Source organism: Caretta caretta, chromosome 6 (genome assembly GCF_965140235.1).
Source record: "Caretta caretta isolate rCarCar2 chromosome 6, rCarCar1.hap1, whole genome shotgun sequence".
In the NCBI taxonomy this organism is placed as follows: domain Eukaryota; kingdom Metazoa; phylum Chordata; order Testudines; family Cheloniidae; genus Caretta; species Caretta caretta.
The window spans coordinates 67,973,888-67,989,945 of record NC_134211.1 but is presented as its reverse complement, the minus strand read 5'-3'; the positions used below and the strand labels follow the sequence as shown (position 1 = coordinate 67,989,945).

At 45.4% G+C, this 16,058-nt stretch overlaps 1 protein-coding gene across 2 annotated transcripts in view; it reads left to right on the top strand.

Moving 5' to 3' along the window:
* The window catches only part of CAPN3 (calpain 3), a 76,671-nt gene that overhangs the window by 48,668 nt on the left and 11,945 nt on the right, over window positions 1-16,058 (top strand). For both annotated transcript variants that reach the window (XM_048854941.2, XM_075129685.1), the window contains 3 exons: window positions 3,438-3,506; window positions 4,766-4,844; window positions 12,398-12,514. In XM_048854941.2, the coding sequence (XP_048710898.2) occupies window positions 3,438-3,506; window positions 4,766-4,844; window positions 12,398-12,514 (265 nt within the window). The remainder of the gene's footprint in view (window positions 1-3,437; window positions 3,507-4,765; window positions 4,845-12,397; window positions 12,515-16,058) is intronic.

Genomic DNA, 16,058 nt, shown 5'->3' with positions numbered 1-16,058 from the left:
ATGGTCCTTGTGAGTTAAGTGCTCCTTGATGAGCCACTTAATTTGAATAGTCCCTTCAAGATGTGCAGGCTAAATACCTTGTGGGCGTTACCCCAGGAGAAAACATACTTGAATTACAGTATAGAGCCAAAAAGAAAAGGAGTACTTGTGGCACCTTAGAGACTAACCAATTTATTTGAGCATGAGCTTTCGTGAGCTACAGCTCACTTCATCAGATGTATACCGTGGAAACTGCAGCAGACTTTATATACACACAGAGAATATGAAACAATACCTCCTCCCACCCCACTGTCCTGCTGGTAATAGCTTATCTAAAGTGATCAACAGGTGGGCCATTTCCAGCACAAATCCAGGTTTTCTCACCCTCCACCCCCCCACACAAATTCACTCTCCTGCTGGTGCTAGCCCATCCAAAGTGACAACTCTTTACATAATCAAGTCGGGCTATTTCCTGCATAGATCCAGGTTTTCTCACATCCCCCCCACCCCCATACACACACAAACTCACTCTCCTGCTGGTAATAGCTCATCTAAACTGACCACTCTCCAAGTTTAAATCCAAGTTAAACCAGAACATCTGGGGGGGGGGGGTAGGAAAAAACAAGAGGAAACAGGCTACCTTGCATAATGACTTAGCCACTCCCAGTCTCTATTTAAGCCTAAATTAATAGTATCCAATTTGCAAATGAATTCCAATTCAGCAGTTTCTCGCTGGAGTCTGGATTTGAAGTTTTTTTGTTTTAAGATAGCGACCTTCATGTCTGTGATTGCGTGACCAGAGAGATTGAAGTGTTCTCCGACTGGTTTATGAATGTTATAATTCTTGACATCTGATTTGTGTCCATTTATTCTTTTACGTAGAGACTGTCCAGTTTGACCAATGTACATGGCAGAGGGGCATTGCTGGCACATGATGACATATATCACATTGGTGGATGTGCAGGTGAACGAGCCTCTGATAGTGTGGCTGATGTTATTAGGCCCTGTGATGGTGTCCCCTGAATAGATATGTGGGCACAATTGGCAACGGGCTTTGTTGCAAGGATAAGTTCCTGGGTTAGTGGTTATGTTGTGTGGTATGTGGTTGTTGGTGAGTATTTGCTTCAGGTTGCGGGGCTGTCTGTAGGCAAGGACTGGCCTGTCTCCCAAGACTTGTGAGAGTGTTGGGTCATCCTTTAGGATAGGTTGTAGATCCTTAATAATGCGTTGGAGGGGTTTTAGTTGGGGGCTGAAGGTGACCGCTAGTGGCGTTCTGTTATTTTCTTTGTTAGGCCTGTCCTGTAGTAGGTAACTTCTGGGAACTCTTCTGGCTCTATCAATCTGTTTCTTTACTTCTGCAGGTGGGTATTGTAGTTGTAAGAAAGCTTGACAGAGATCTTGTAGGTGTTTGTCTCTGTCTGAGGGGTTGGAGCAAATGCGGTTGTATCGCAGAGCTTGGCTGTAGACGATGGATCGTGTGGTGTGGTCAGGGTGAAAGCTGGAGGCATGCAGGTAGGAATAGCGGTCAGTAGGTTTCCGGTATAGGGTGGTGTTTATGTGGCCATTGTTTATTAGCACTGTAGTGTCCAGGAAGTGGATCTCTTGTGTGGACCGGACCAGGCTGAGGTTGGTGGTGGGATGGAAATTGTTGAAATCATGGTGGAATTCCTCAAGGGCTTCTTTTCCATGGGTCCAGATGATGAAGATGTCATCAATATAGTGCAAGTAGAGTAGGGGCTTTAGGGGACGAGAGCTGAGAAAGCGTTGTTCTAAATCAGCCATAAAAATGTTGGCATACTGTGGGGCCATGCGGGTACTCATAGCAGTGCCGCTGATCTGAAGGTATACATTGTCCCCAAATGTGAAATAGTTATGGGTAAGGACAAAGTCACAAAGTTCAGTCACCAGGTTAGCCGTGACATTATCGGGGATAGTGTTCTTGACGGCTTGTAGTCCATCTTTGTGTGGAATGTTGGTGTAGAGGGCTTCTACATCCATAGTAGCCAGGATGGTGTTATCAGGAAGATCACCGATGGATTGAAGTTTCCTCAGGAAGTCAGTGGTGTCTCGAAGGTAGCTGGGAGTACTGGTAGCGTAGGGCCTGAGGAGGGAATAGAGCCAATGCTCATAACTTCAAATACAAAAATGATACATGCACACAAATAGCATAATTATATTCAGCAAATGATAACCTTTCCATAGACACCTTACTTGGCATCCTTTGTACAAAATTTGTTGCAATTATATAACAGTGGTAGCAACAATGATCTACATGGTCATGTTTTATCAGATAACGTAACAGGGAAGCAGAACAATACTTTATATTCTGTACATTCCTATTTCCTGACAGTGGCCAGTACCACATGCTTCAGTTGAAAGCAGAAGAAACTCCAGAGTGGACAATTATGCAACAACCAGCTCATTGCAGAAGTTTCTTCCTAACCTGGCCGTTAGTTACCTTTTTGTCCTGAAGCATAAAGATTAGATCTTTTCTTTAAAAATCATATCTAATGTAGCTATAGTTTATGCAACAAAATTTCACTATTTCTCTGTTATCCTTAATTTGTAATATGTTAAGTACATCTTACTGTGTACTTTTTATATAAAAGTATTTTGATAATCTCAGAGCATGCACTATAATATACAGTACTACAAGATGGTACATATTCATTTTGGTAGAAAAACTGTATAATATGTTGTATTTGATATTGTGACAAAGTTCATATATCTGCCTTCTATTACTCTCCTATAGCCATCTGGCCCGACCCTGTCACAATATATAATGTGTGATCAAGTAATTAAAGAAGATTGTTATGCACATACATAGAAGGACAGAGTGAAATTTGCAAATACAACTTGAGTGCATAACTATGCAGCCTTAATAGAATGTTGTATAGGATTTCTTAGGTTGTTTTGGTGGATTTTTTAAGAGAGATGGAAAATATAAAACAGAAGGAGCTTTATTCTTCAGGATGAAACTTAAATTGGCAAGTTAAATTGGCAACTTCATGTGTAAATTTCCACATTTGAAACTATTTGAAAAGATACCACTAGAACAGTGCTTCTCAAGCTATCTGGTGTGGGGGACTGGCAATTTTTTTTTCCAATGTGTGCGCAGACCGGCAGCCGATGGTTCGGTCCGCGGACCACCACTTTGAGTAGCACTGCACTGGAACACCTCAATCCTACACACTTTAAAAGATCTCCAGGAGGGACCCCCTCTCCTACCAAATGCAGGAGCTCTGTACCTAGTGACAACATTTTATGAGCATGGAATTAAATGCAATTCAGAATTAACAAAAGGGTTCATAAAGTACTTTTCAGTACTATTCACCCACCTCTAATAATAAGGGAAATCCTAAATAAGATTTTATATTCTCTTGAAGTGGACTCTGACCTGAGTTTTGATAACTTTCCCTTAAAACATTTGTTTTTTTACCTGAACTCTCATAACACAGACAGATGGTTCAGGGAAAATAAACTTCGAGGAGTTTCGACACCTCTGGGATAAGCTGAAAAGCTGGCAGGTATTGTTGAGAACTTCTTGTGTTTTTCTTATTCTGTACTTCTTCCATAGAGGCAATGTTCACATAACTATTCTATCAAAACAGTTCTCTTTCTGAATCCCACAAAACATCTACTCACAATATAATACAGTGGTTCTCAACCTTTCCAGTCTATTGTACCCCTTTCAGGAGTCTGATTTCTCTTGCGTGCCCCAAGTTTCACCTCATTTAAAAAACTATTTGCTTACAAAATCAGACATAAAAATATAAAAGTGTCACGGCACACTTACTGAAAAATTGCTCAGTTTCCCATTTTTACCGTATAATTATAAAATAAATTGATTGGAATACACAGCTCACAGCATCCTCCTCCTTGCTAGTATTCAGGGACTGAGAGCAGACCCACCTGGCAACCCGTCCCTGACAAGATGTGAATATAGAGCAAAAGGCAACTCATCAACTGTTTAAAGTCTAGATTATAAATAGCTTCTATATATCAAAATTAAGGTGCTGAATTGTTTACTGGCAGCCAATGCAGTTTACAGAGGAATTGGAGTTATGCAGCACTGAGCAAAATAGGTTTGTTAGTTTTTTCAGCACCTCTCATGTGCTAGATATTCCAAAGTGTTTGCAAAGCAGTGAATTAGATCAGTAGTTTTCAACCTCTTTTCATTTGCGGACCCCTACATTTTTTTGAATGGACAAGCGGACCCCTTTGGAAATTTTAGACATAGTCTGCAGACCCCTAGGGTTGAAAAACCACTGAGTTAGATGATAGTTACATTTGCTTATATGATCACTGTATTATCATTATGTACTCTGTAATGGCTCACCCAGAGACTTGGGAATTGAAACCTGATTTATATAGCAAAAGGGTCTATTAGCCAGGGCACTGGGATTATTCCCAACTTTTTTCTGTAAAGGGCCCTGGATCTTCAATTTCTAACTGGGCAGCCAACAGACATAAGTAAGAAGGGCCTTGGTACAACATCTCATTTGAGCGATAGCCCTACAATAATGCAGCACCCCTTACAACTGCACTGCCGTGTCACCATTCTTTATATGCACTTGCCTCAACGTGTGTGGGATGGAACACACAACTTTCACAGACAATCATTATTCTTCAATGACCCGCCACTCTACTCTGTATGGAATTCGTCTAGCCTTTGAAGCCTAGATACTAGAGTGAAAATTATAGCCCTACTCAGTGGCCCAATCAGCTTTGTTTTTCTACAAAATGACCAAACTTTATTCCTGATATTTATTTTTTTCTTTTCCAGAAAATTTTCAAACATTATGACACAGATCATTCTGGCACCATTAACAGTTACGAGATGCGTAATGCAGTCAAAGATGCAGGTATTGCACAGTACTCAATGCCCTGTATTTTTGGATAGGGAGTCATCTAAATCCATGCTCTCTTGCTCTCCCCTTGTTCCTACCCTTCCTGTACCGATATAGCAAAAATGAGAAGTACAGTGCAGCCTTTTAAAGGAATATGCCCTAGAAAAACCTGGATACTGAGCTGTTGCCCGGGACAAATTTTCACATGTCCAAGCTGCAAGGAAAACACTTTGTGTTTTGAAGACTGAATCTTCTGTTCAGCCAGTTCTACCTTTCAGTGGTAAACTATATTTTGCCTTCCCTGTGCACCCTCCATCAAGGATCTCAGGGAGCTTTACAAACATTAATTAATTGCCTAGCACAGCTACCAAGCTTTTTGCACCTCCATGTTTGACATTTCTCAAGAGTGGGAAGTCACCTATTTCCCCCAGGGTTCCTGCCAACTAGTGGCAACTGGTGTGAGGGAGGCAGGGACCTGTTCCCAACACACCTCACAAGCACGGGCAGGGAGGAGGCAAGGAGCAGCAGTGGACGTTCCTGGGCCATTGACACAGCAAGCCTGGAGTAGCCTGGGAGGGTTGTTGTAGGTGGAATCTGGAGCAGCCTCCCTTATTCAGCTCTCCCCGTTCTTGCCCCATTTAGTCCACTTCAACCCCTTCCCTCACATTCTGTCCCCTCTTATCCCCCTTCCCTTCCCTTGCCTACCTGCTCCTGCTGATATTGCTGCCACAGTCCCTTGCCCCTTCTCTGAGTCTGGGCCTGGGGTTCCCTCCTGGCTGGCCAGATACTGACAGATAAGAGAAGTTACCTGGCTGCTTCTAGCCACAGTGGCCCCTGGTGACCAGGAGGAACGATAGTAGCTCTTTGCCTACAGCTTGCTCACAGCCCAGCTGATTACAGGGGATGCCTGCTGAGCTGCAGGCAGGTGGGACTAGGGTTGCTAATTTTAATTGGATATATTCCTGGAGGTTTCATCAAGTGACATAATCTTTAATTAAAGATCAATCTTTAATTCCTGGTGACTACAGGACAATCCTAGAGGGTTGGCAACCCTAGGTGGGACAGGGTGGCAAGATGCATGACACTTGGTAGCCCTGCCCCTGTGAGGTAGGGAAGTGTTATTGGGGAACTCAGCATCTCCCACCTGCTTTATATCAGGGGAGGAGATGATTTGCTCTTTAGTCTTTCACTGCTTATATCAGTGCTGTCCAGCCTTAGTAAATGAAGCCTGGCCACTTCCATAACCGTCATCCACTCAGTGTGGTATTCTGTCCATCTCAGTGGGGGCTAGGTCATATAAAGGTTGATGAACTGGTTGCAGGCTAAGTTCCCTTTAAGCTGTGTGACTTCACAGCAGGCTATCAAGGGCCGTGCAGGGGCCTGGACTGGAGAGGAGAGAGGTAGGGGGTGTGCAGGGCTGTGGCAGGGAGAGGCGCCTCTCCCCTGGCCCCAGCTCCAGCCCCAGGGCTGCCATGGCAAGAGAGGGTTGGGGGCAGTCCTCTCTCCCTGCCGCAGACCTGGGGCAGCCTGCACCCTAAACTCCTCATCCCCAGCCCCACCCCAGAGCCCACACCCCCAGCTGGAGCCCCCGCCCCCCAGCCCTGAGCCCCAGCCCTGAGCCCACTCTGAACCCCTTGGCCCCACCCCCGCCACACATCACCTCCATATTGGTGCACATAATAAAATTCATTCCACAGATGGATGTAAAACCTTAGAGGGAGCAGTGGTTGCAGGCACAGCTAGGAGCTGGCTCCTTTAGCTCAGACAGTGGAGGACTATGCTTTTTAGAAGCTGAGGCCCCAGGTTCTATCCCTGCTCTGACAAACCACCCAGGAGTGCAGTGTTGCACTTATCTCAAACAGCAGAACTCCTCCGCTGGGTATGAGTATACGGGCAGGGAAAAGAGAAGGTGGCAACCTCAGGCCGCACATCCTGTGGTGTGCTGAATACCAACTGACTCAGGAGCCAGTGCAAGTGGGGCTTCTGCTGCTTAGCAGAGGGCACCACTCTCCAGCCAGGCTGTAAAGGTTCACCCTCATAGAATTTGTTGTGGATTTTTTAAATTGTGCAAATACAGGTTTCAGAGTAACAGCCGTGTTAGTCTGTATTCGCAAAAAGAAAAGGAGTACTTGTGGCACCTTAGAGACTAACCAATTTATTTGAGCATTAGCTTTCGTGAGCTACAGCTCACTTCATCGGATGCATACCGTGGAAACTGCAGCAGACTTTATATACACACAGAGAATATGAAACAATACCTCCTCCCACCCCACTGTCCTGCTGGTAATAGCTTATCTAAAGTGATCATCAAGTTGGGCCATTTCCAGCACAAATCCAGGTTTTCTCACCCTCCACCCCCACACACAAATTCACTCTCCTGCTGGTGATAGCCCATCCAAAGTGACAACTCTCTACACAATGTGCATGATAATCTAGTTGGGCCATTTCCTGCACAAATCCAGGTTCTCTCACCCCCTCACCCCCCTCCCAAAAACCACACACACAAACTCACTCTCCTGCTGGTAATAGCTCATCCAAAGTGACCACTCTCCAAGTTTAAATCCAAGTTAAACCAGAACATCTGGGGGGGGGGGTAGGAAAAAACAAGAGGAAACAGGCTACCTTGCATAATGACTTAGCCACTCCCAGTCTCTATTTAAGCCTAAATTAATAGTATCCAATTTGCAAATGAATTCCAATTCAGCAGTTTCTCGCTGGAGTCTGGATTTGAAGTTTTTTTGTTTTAAGATAGCGACCTTCATGTCTGTGATTGCGTGACCAGAGAGATTGAAGTGTTCTCCGACTGGCTTATGAATGTTATAATTCTTGACATCTGATTTGTGTCCATTTATTCTTTTACGTAGAGACTGTCCAGTTTGACCAATGTACATGGCAGAGGGGCATTGCTGGCACATGATGGCATATATCACATTGGTGGATGTGCAGGTGAACGAGCCTCTGATAGTGTGGCTGATGTTATTAGGCCCTGTGATGGTGTCCCCTGAATAGATATGTGGGCACAATTGGCAACGGGCTTTGTTGCAAGGATAAGTTCCTGGGTTAGTGGTTATGTTGTGTGGTATGTGGTTGTTGGTGAGTATTTGCTTCAGGTTGCGGGGCTGTCTGTAGGCAAGGACTGGCCTGTCTCCCAAGACTTGTGAGAGTGTTGGGTCATCCTTTAGGATAGGTTGTAGATCCTTAATAATGCGTTGGAGGGGTTTTAGTTGGGGGCTGAAGGTGACCGCTAGTGGCGTTCTGTTATTTTCTTTGTTAGGCCTGTCCTGTAGTAGGTAACTTCTGGGAACTCTTCTGGCTCTATCAATCTGTTTCTTCACTTCCGCAGGTGGGTATTGTAGTTGTAAGAAAGCTTGACAGAGATCTTGTAGGTGTTTGTCTCTGTCTGAGGGGTTGGAGCAAATGCGGTTGTATCGCAGAGCTTGGCTGTAGACGATGGATCGTGTGGTGTGGTCAGGGTGAAAGCTGGAGGCATGCAGGTAGGAATAGCGGTCAGTAGGTTTCCGGTATAGGGTGGTGTTTATGTGACCATTATTTATGAGCACTGTAGTGTCCAGGAAGTGGATCTCTTGTGTGGACCGGACCAGGCTGAGGTTGATGGTGGGATGGAAATTGTTGAAATCATGGTGGAATTCCTCAAGGGCTTCTTTTCCATGGGTCCAGATGATGAAGATGTCATCAATATAGCGCAAGTAGAGTAGGGGCTTTAGGGGACGAGAGCTGAGGAAGCGTTGTTCTAAATCAGCCATAAAAATGTTGGCATACTGTGGGGCCATGTGGGTACCCATAGCAGTGCCGCTGATCTGAAGGTATACATTGTCCCCAAATGTGAAATAGTTATGGGTAAGGACAAAGTCACAAAGTTCAGCCACCAGGTTAGCCGTGACATTATCGGGGATAGTGTTCTTGACGGCTTGTAGTCCATCTTTGTGTGGAATGTTGGTGTAGAGGGCTTCTACATCCATAGTGGCCAGGATGGTGTTATCAGGAAGATCACCGATGGATTGAAGTTTCCTCAGGAAGTCAGTGGTGTCTCGAAGGTAGCTGGGAGTGCTGGTAGCGTAGAGCCTGAGGAGGGAGTCTACATAGCCAGACAATCCTGCTGTCAGGGTGCCAATGCCTGAGATGATGGGGCGCCCAGGATTTCCAGGTTTATGGATCTTGGGTAGTAGATAGAATATCCCAGGTCGGGGTTCCAAGGGTGTGTCTGTGCGGATTTGATCTTGTGCTTTTTCAGGAAGTTTCTTGAGCAAATGCTGTAGTTGCTTTTGGTAACTCTCAGTGGGATCATAGGGTAATGGCTTGTAGAAACTCGTGTTGGAGAGCTGCCGAGCAGCCTCTTGTTCATATTCCGACCTATTCATGATGACAACAGCACCTCCTTTGTCAGCCTTTTTGATTATGATGTCAGAGTTGTTTCTGAGGCTGTGGATGGCATTGCGTTCCGCATGGCTGAGGTTATGGGGCAAGTGATGCTGCTTTTCCACAATTTCAGCCCGTGCACGTCAGCGGAAGCACTCTATGTAGAAGTCCAGTCTGCTGTTTCGACCTTCAGGAGGAGTCCACCTAGAATCCCTCTTTCTGTAGTGTTGGTAGGGAGACCTCTGTGGATTAGTATGTTGTTCAGAGGTATTTTGGAAATATTCCTTGAGTCGGAGACGTCGAAAATAGGATTCTAGGTCACCACAGAACCTTATCATGTTCGTGGGGGTGGAGGGGCAGAAGGAGAGGCCCCGAGATAGAACAGCTGCTTCTGCTGGGCTGAGAGTATAGTTGGATAGGTTAACAATATTGCTAGCTGGGTTGAGGGAACCATTGCTGTGGCCCCTTGTAGCATGTAGTAGTTTAGAAAGTTTAGTGTCCTTTTTCTTTTGTAGAGAAGCAAAGTGTGCATTGTAAATGGCTTGTCTAGTTTTAGTAAAATCCAGCCACGAGGAAGTTTGTGTGGAAGGTTGGTTTTTTATGAGAGTATCCATTTTTGAGAGCTCATTCTTAATCTTTCCCTGTTTGCTGTAGAGGATGTTGATCAGGTGATTCTGCAGTTTCTTGGAGAGCGTGTGGCACAAGCTGTCAGCATAGTCTGTGTGGTATGTAGATTGTAAAGGATTTTTTACCTTCAGTCCTCTTGGTACGATGTCCATCTGTTTGCATTTGGAAAGGAAGATGATGTCTGTCTGTATCTGTACAACAGGGCCTAATAACATCAGCCACACTATCAGAGGCTTGTTCACCTGCACATCCACCAATGTGATATATGCCATCATGTGCCAGCAATGCCCCTCTGCCATTTACATTGGTCAAACTGGACAGTCTCTACGTAAAATGGACACAAATCAGATGTCAATAATTATAACATTCATAAACCAGTCGGAGAACACTTCAATCTCTCTGGTCACGCAATCACAGACATGAAGGTCGCTATCTTACAACAAAAAAACTTCAAATCCAGACTCCAGCGAGAAACCGCTGAATTGGAATTCATTTGCAAATTGGATACTATTAATTTAGGCTTAAATAGAGACTGGGAGTGGCTAAGTCATTATGCAAGGTAGCCTATTTCCCCTTGTTTTTTCCTACCCCTCCCCCCCAGATGTTCTGGTTTAACTTGGATTTAAACTTGGAGAGTGGTCAGTTTGGATGAGCTATTACCAGCAGGAGAGTGAGTTTGTGTGTGTATGGGTGTGGGGGGGTGAGAAAGCCTGGATTTGTGCTGGAAATGGCCCACCTTGATTATCATGCACGTTGTAGGGAGAGTGGTCACTTTGGATAAGCTATTACCAGCAGGAGAGTGAGTTTGTGTGTGTGGTTTTTGGAGGGGGGGAGAGAACCTGGATTTGTGCAGGAAATGGCCCACCTTGATTATCATACACATTGTGAAGAGAGTGGTCACTTTGGATGGGCTATTACCAGCAGGAGAGTGAGTTTGTGTGGGGGGGTCGGAGGGTGAGAAAACCTGGATTTGTGCTGGAAATGGCCCAACTTGATGATCACTTTAGATAAGCTATTACCAGCAGGACAGTGGGGTGGGAGGAGGTATTGTTTCATATTCTCTGTGTGTATATAAAGTCTGCTGCAGTTTCCACGGTATGCATCCGATGAAGTGAGCTGTAGCTCACGAAAGCTAATGCTCAAATAAATTGGTTAGTCTCTAAGGTGCCACAAGTACTCCTTTTCTTTGTGCAAATACAGTTAAAGCACACTAAAAGTTTTTCCACCTGCACAGTATTATCCCCACTTTACAGACGTGGAAACTGAGTCACAGAGCAGTTCAGTTATCGGCCCAAGGTCACACAGAGAATCTACAGTTGAGCCAAATCTCTTGACCCCCACTCCTGTGCCTTAGTCACAAAGCCTCTGTTCCAGTTTGGTCGGGGGTGGGGGTCTATTTTAGTCTCTTCTTTATAATGGGGGACCTTTCAATTTTCACCTGCCCATCACTAAGAAAGTACCCTTCAAAAAACTGTACTGTCCCTGCCCACCCCCAAGCATGCAACATAATTAAATAGCATTCACCCTGCGGACCAGGTGGCTGCTTCATCTCTCCCAAACTTATTAGCATACCGGCTTCTAGAGAGACTATACTGGCCCTGACAAATTCCATTACCAGTGACTGCTGCTAAGGGAGGGAGAGTATTTCATCATTCAGAAACTCATGAGCTTTCTTATGAACCTTAATGTGAAGACATTGGTAAAGTCTCTACATCAACATTTTGTGCATTGCTCAGGCAGCTATATTTCGGTTTTGGCAAAACCTCAATCATCAAATTTTGGTTTTCCAAGGACAAATAAAAACAAACTACACCTGGGTTTTGATTTACATGCTGCAGGAATACGGTACATTTTACAGGTTTCTCATTCTTGCTAGTAAAATTCTTAGCCTAAAATAATATTCTTTGTTCTTTAAATAATTCTCCTAAACTAGGAGAGGAATAAAATGTAAAATAAACTCTAAACCCATGCTTAATATTGAAAGCCCACATATTCTGTGTGACTATGCATGTAACCAGCCCCAAGCAATGCCCAGATTCATATAAATGCCTCTGATAAGCCAATCTGCTGCACTGGTTGACTAACTGCACATTCCTATACAGTATGTAGATGGGTAATATTGAGGCTGGAGTTTGTATGTTTTAGTCATTTATTTTTTGCCACTGTACAGGTTTATTGTTGTAACACCTACTTTCCTCACTGATCCCTGTCTGAGTTTTTGTTACTCCAGCCCCTTATTTCATCAGATCTAAATTAGATTTTAAACTCTTTGTGGCAAGGACCTTCTCTTCACAGTGATAATGGGAGGTAATGAGCACGCTTTTGGCCACTTGAAAACAGTCATTTCAAAATGTTGTTTCCTTTTAAGAGAGTAACGTGACACAATAAAGCTTCCTGCATTTTTATTTTTCTTGGGTCACTCAGCTTGGACCTTTGGTATATGCTTAGGCCCAGGAACTGATGACTACATACAAAGCTTTTCCTCAGTGTCAGTCTGGTACCAGAACTGTGCCAAGAGCTGAAGGACAGCTGTTTTTGTTTTTTCTGTTTTTCTTCCTTCTCAGGATTCTGCCTCAACAAGCAGCTCTACGACATCATTACAATGCGCTATGCTGACAGAAACATGAACATTGACTTTGACAGTTTTATCTGCTGCTTTGTGCGACTGGAAGGAATGTTCAGTAAGTGCCTGTCTAATTTTTACTGTACTTCTTCGTGTGCTATCCCTCTCTCACACAGGAGCACATGGGTCGTCCCTGGCAAAAAGTGCTCTAAAGCACTACTGAAAGCTTAATATCAGTGACCATTATGAAAATTAGTTGATTTCAGTAATGAACATCCTCTGTTCTGCAGTGCTTCTCTCGTGTTGTAAGCTATGAGTCTCAGGCTCTGTAAGCTCCTTCACAGCAGCAGCTGTTTTATATTCATTAGTAGGGTGACCAGATGTCCCGTTTTTAAAGGGACAGTCCCTTATTTAAGCCTTCCTGCAGGTGTCCTGACTTTTTCTTAAAAACAGGCAAATTGTCCTGCATTTTCTGCCTCCACCCATCAGTACCAGTGGGTCCTGCTGCTGGCCAGATCCCTGCTCACCAGCCACCCAGGGGGAGGTTCAGTGGCTGATGATGGGGGTGGGTGTGCAAGGCTGGTGGCGGGGCGAAGCTGCAGTGCATGGGGTCGGCTGCTTCCCCTGGTGGTCCATCAGCGCAGCCCCCCCTGCATGCCAGCTCATGGCTAGCAGGGCCCCGTTTCCAGCCAATGCTGGCTGCATGCCGCGGCAGCTGATAAGTACTGGCAGGCACCAGGGTGCAGCTGGTTACATGTCGCCTCTGCTGCCCACCCATCGGCCTTTTACGTATGCCTCCTCTCGCTGTCCTCTCCCTGCTTTGCCCCTTCACCTCCTAGCCCTACTGCTCCTCTGTATCCCTCCCACCCCAGCAGGGCACATCCCACTCCCAGTGCTGTGAGGAGAACCAGCCCCTGGTCAGAGTGCTCAGCTCATCAATAGCCTGGCCAGCAGGCTCCTTCCTCCCCCCAGTGCCTCTGGCTTGGGTGGCGCCCCAGGAAAGCCCAAGCTGCTCCGCCCCCTAGGCACCCTCCCCTGCTGAGCCACCTCCCTGGCTGGTTCGCCCGTGCAGTCAGGTTCCCTGGGCCCTGGTGCACAATGCATCCTTAACCCCTTTGTGCCTGCCTGTAGCTGGGGGACAGGAGGCAGCTGGGTTATGTCGGTGGCCAGCAGCAGCCTGGAGGTATTAGCTGCCTTTCGACACTGTGCGGGCAGGAAGGGGCAAACTGCACTGTGCGGGGCAGGGGGAAAGGGGAGAGGAAGAGATGAGCTCTGCAAAGACACAGGCCAGGTCATCCCTTCCTCCTCTCCTCCCCTGCGGCTGGAAGCAGCTCCTGTCCCTTCCATCCCACACAATGCCAAAAGGCTGCTGCTGGCCATATTCTGGTGTGAACCCTGGCAGAAATTGGGGGGAAGCATGTGACCCCATCTGCTCCCCCTCCACATGTTGCCTCAGGAAGACACAGCACCAGGTACTGGGAGAGGCAGGTCCGTCCCAGGACCCCAGCCGGGCATGGAGGGTGGAGAGCACCAGACAGGGAGGGTCAGGTTGGTTGGTCACCCCCACCCCCTGCCCCTGTGCGAGAGAAGGGTATGGGTATGTGTGTGTTGGGGGGGGGAGAGTAGGGGTGTGTGTGTCACCTCTTTCCCAGTGAACACTAAAGCCTTAAAGATAAAAAGGTAAAGAAGAATTCAGCTATACAGTATTTCTTTTTAATTGGGGTTCCGTCACCTTGATGTTAATTTGAACATTTATACTGCATAGTTCTGACTCATTGTCATGAACTTACTTGAATACAAGTAATTTTACCAGGTGTCCCATATTCAGCATAGGGAAATATGGTCACCCTATTCATTAGTGCTCCAGCAATGTAAGATTCCCATAAATAAAGCTACTATTGAAGGCTATTTGGTAGCTACAACTGGAGTGAAGTGCAGCTGCTTAATATCATTAGCCATAGGGAGCAGAGTTTTTCAGCATCTTCACTTCTCTTTCTTTCCAGCTGCATATATTATTTGAGTACGTTATTATTGGGTATTTCCTCTCACTCCTGTGTGCCACAATAGCATGGTCATTCTTGCTTATAACTAACTGGCCCTGTATAAATCCAGCTACTAAAGGCAGAAGGGCCCTCAACTATGCATTTTGCTTCCCTCACTGCTCTGACAATTTCAATCCGTTGTGTGCCGTGTGAGGCTGATATATTATCTCAGTGTTTCACTTGAGGATGTGATTATGGGGTTATACGTGAGGTAGGTCAGTGTGTTGTTTTAATAATTTCACATATGGGCTCAAGGACTATATGACATGACAGGCACAGTTTATAAACCCAAAAGAAAATAACAGGTTTCAGAGGAGCAGCCGTGTTAGTCTGTATTCGCAAAAAGAAAAGGAGTACTTGTGGCACCTTAGAGTCTAACAAATTTATTTGAGCATAAGCTTTCGTGAGCTACAGCTCACATCATCGGATGCATTCAGTGGAAAATACAGTGGGGAGATTTATATACATAGAGAACATGAAGCAATGGGTGTTACCATACACACTGTAGCCAGAGTGATCACTTAAGGTGAGCTATTACCAGCCGGAGAGTGGGGGGCGGGGACCTTTTGTAGTGATAATCAAGGTGGGCCATTTCCAGCAGTTGACAAGAACGTCTCAGGAACACTGGGGGATAGAGGGGGGGAATAAACATGGGGAAATAGTTTACTTTTTGTAATGACCCATCCACTCCCTGTCTCTATTCAAGCCTAAGTTAATTGTATCCAGTTGCAAATTAATTCCAATTCAGCAGTCTCTGGTTGGAGTCTGTTTTTGAAGTTTTTTTGTTGAAGAATTGCAACTTTTACGTCTGTAATCGAGTGACCAGAGAGATTGAAGTGTTCTCCGACTGGTTTTTGAATGTTATAATTCTTGACATCTGATTTGTGTCCATTTATTCTTTTACGTAGAGACTGTCCAGTTTGACCAATGTACATGGCAGAGGGGCATTGCTGGCACATGATGGCATATATCACATTGGTGGATGTGCAGGTGAATGAGCCTCTGATAGTGTGGCTGATGTGATTCGGCCCTATGATGGTGTCCCCTGAATAGATATGTGGACACAGTTGGCAACGGGCTTTGTTGCAAGGATAGGTTCCTGGGTTAGTGGTTCTGTTGTGTGATTGCTGGGTGAGTATTTGCTTCAGGTTGGGGGGCTGTCTGTAAGCAAGGACTGGCCTGTCTCCCAAGATCTGTGAGAGTGATGGGTCGTCCTTCAGGATAGGTTGTAGATCCTTGATGATGCGTTGGAGAGGTTTTAGTTGGGGGCTGAAGGTGATGGCTAGTGGCGTTCTGTTATTTTCTTTGTTGGGCCTGTCCTGTAGTAGGTAACTTCTGGGTACTCTTCTGGCTCTGTCAATCTGTTTCTTCACTTCAGCAGGTGGGTATTGTAGTTGTAAGAATGTTTGATAGAGATCTTGTAGGTGTTTGTCTCTGTCTGAGGGTATGTCTACACTACCGAATAAGGTCGAATTTATAGAAGTTGGTTTTTTAGAAATCGGTTTTATATATTCGAGTGTGTGTGTCCCCACAGAAAATGCTCTAAGTGCATTAAGTGCATTAACTCGGCGGAGTGCTTCCACAGTACCGAGGCTAGAGTCGACTTCCGGAGCGTTGCAC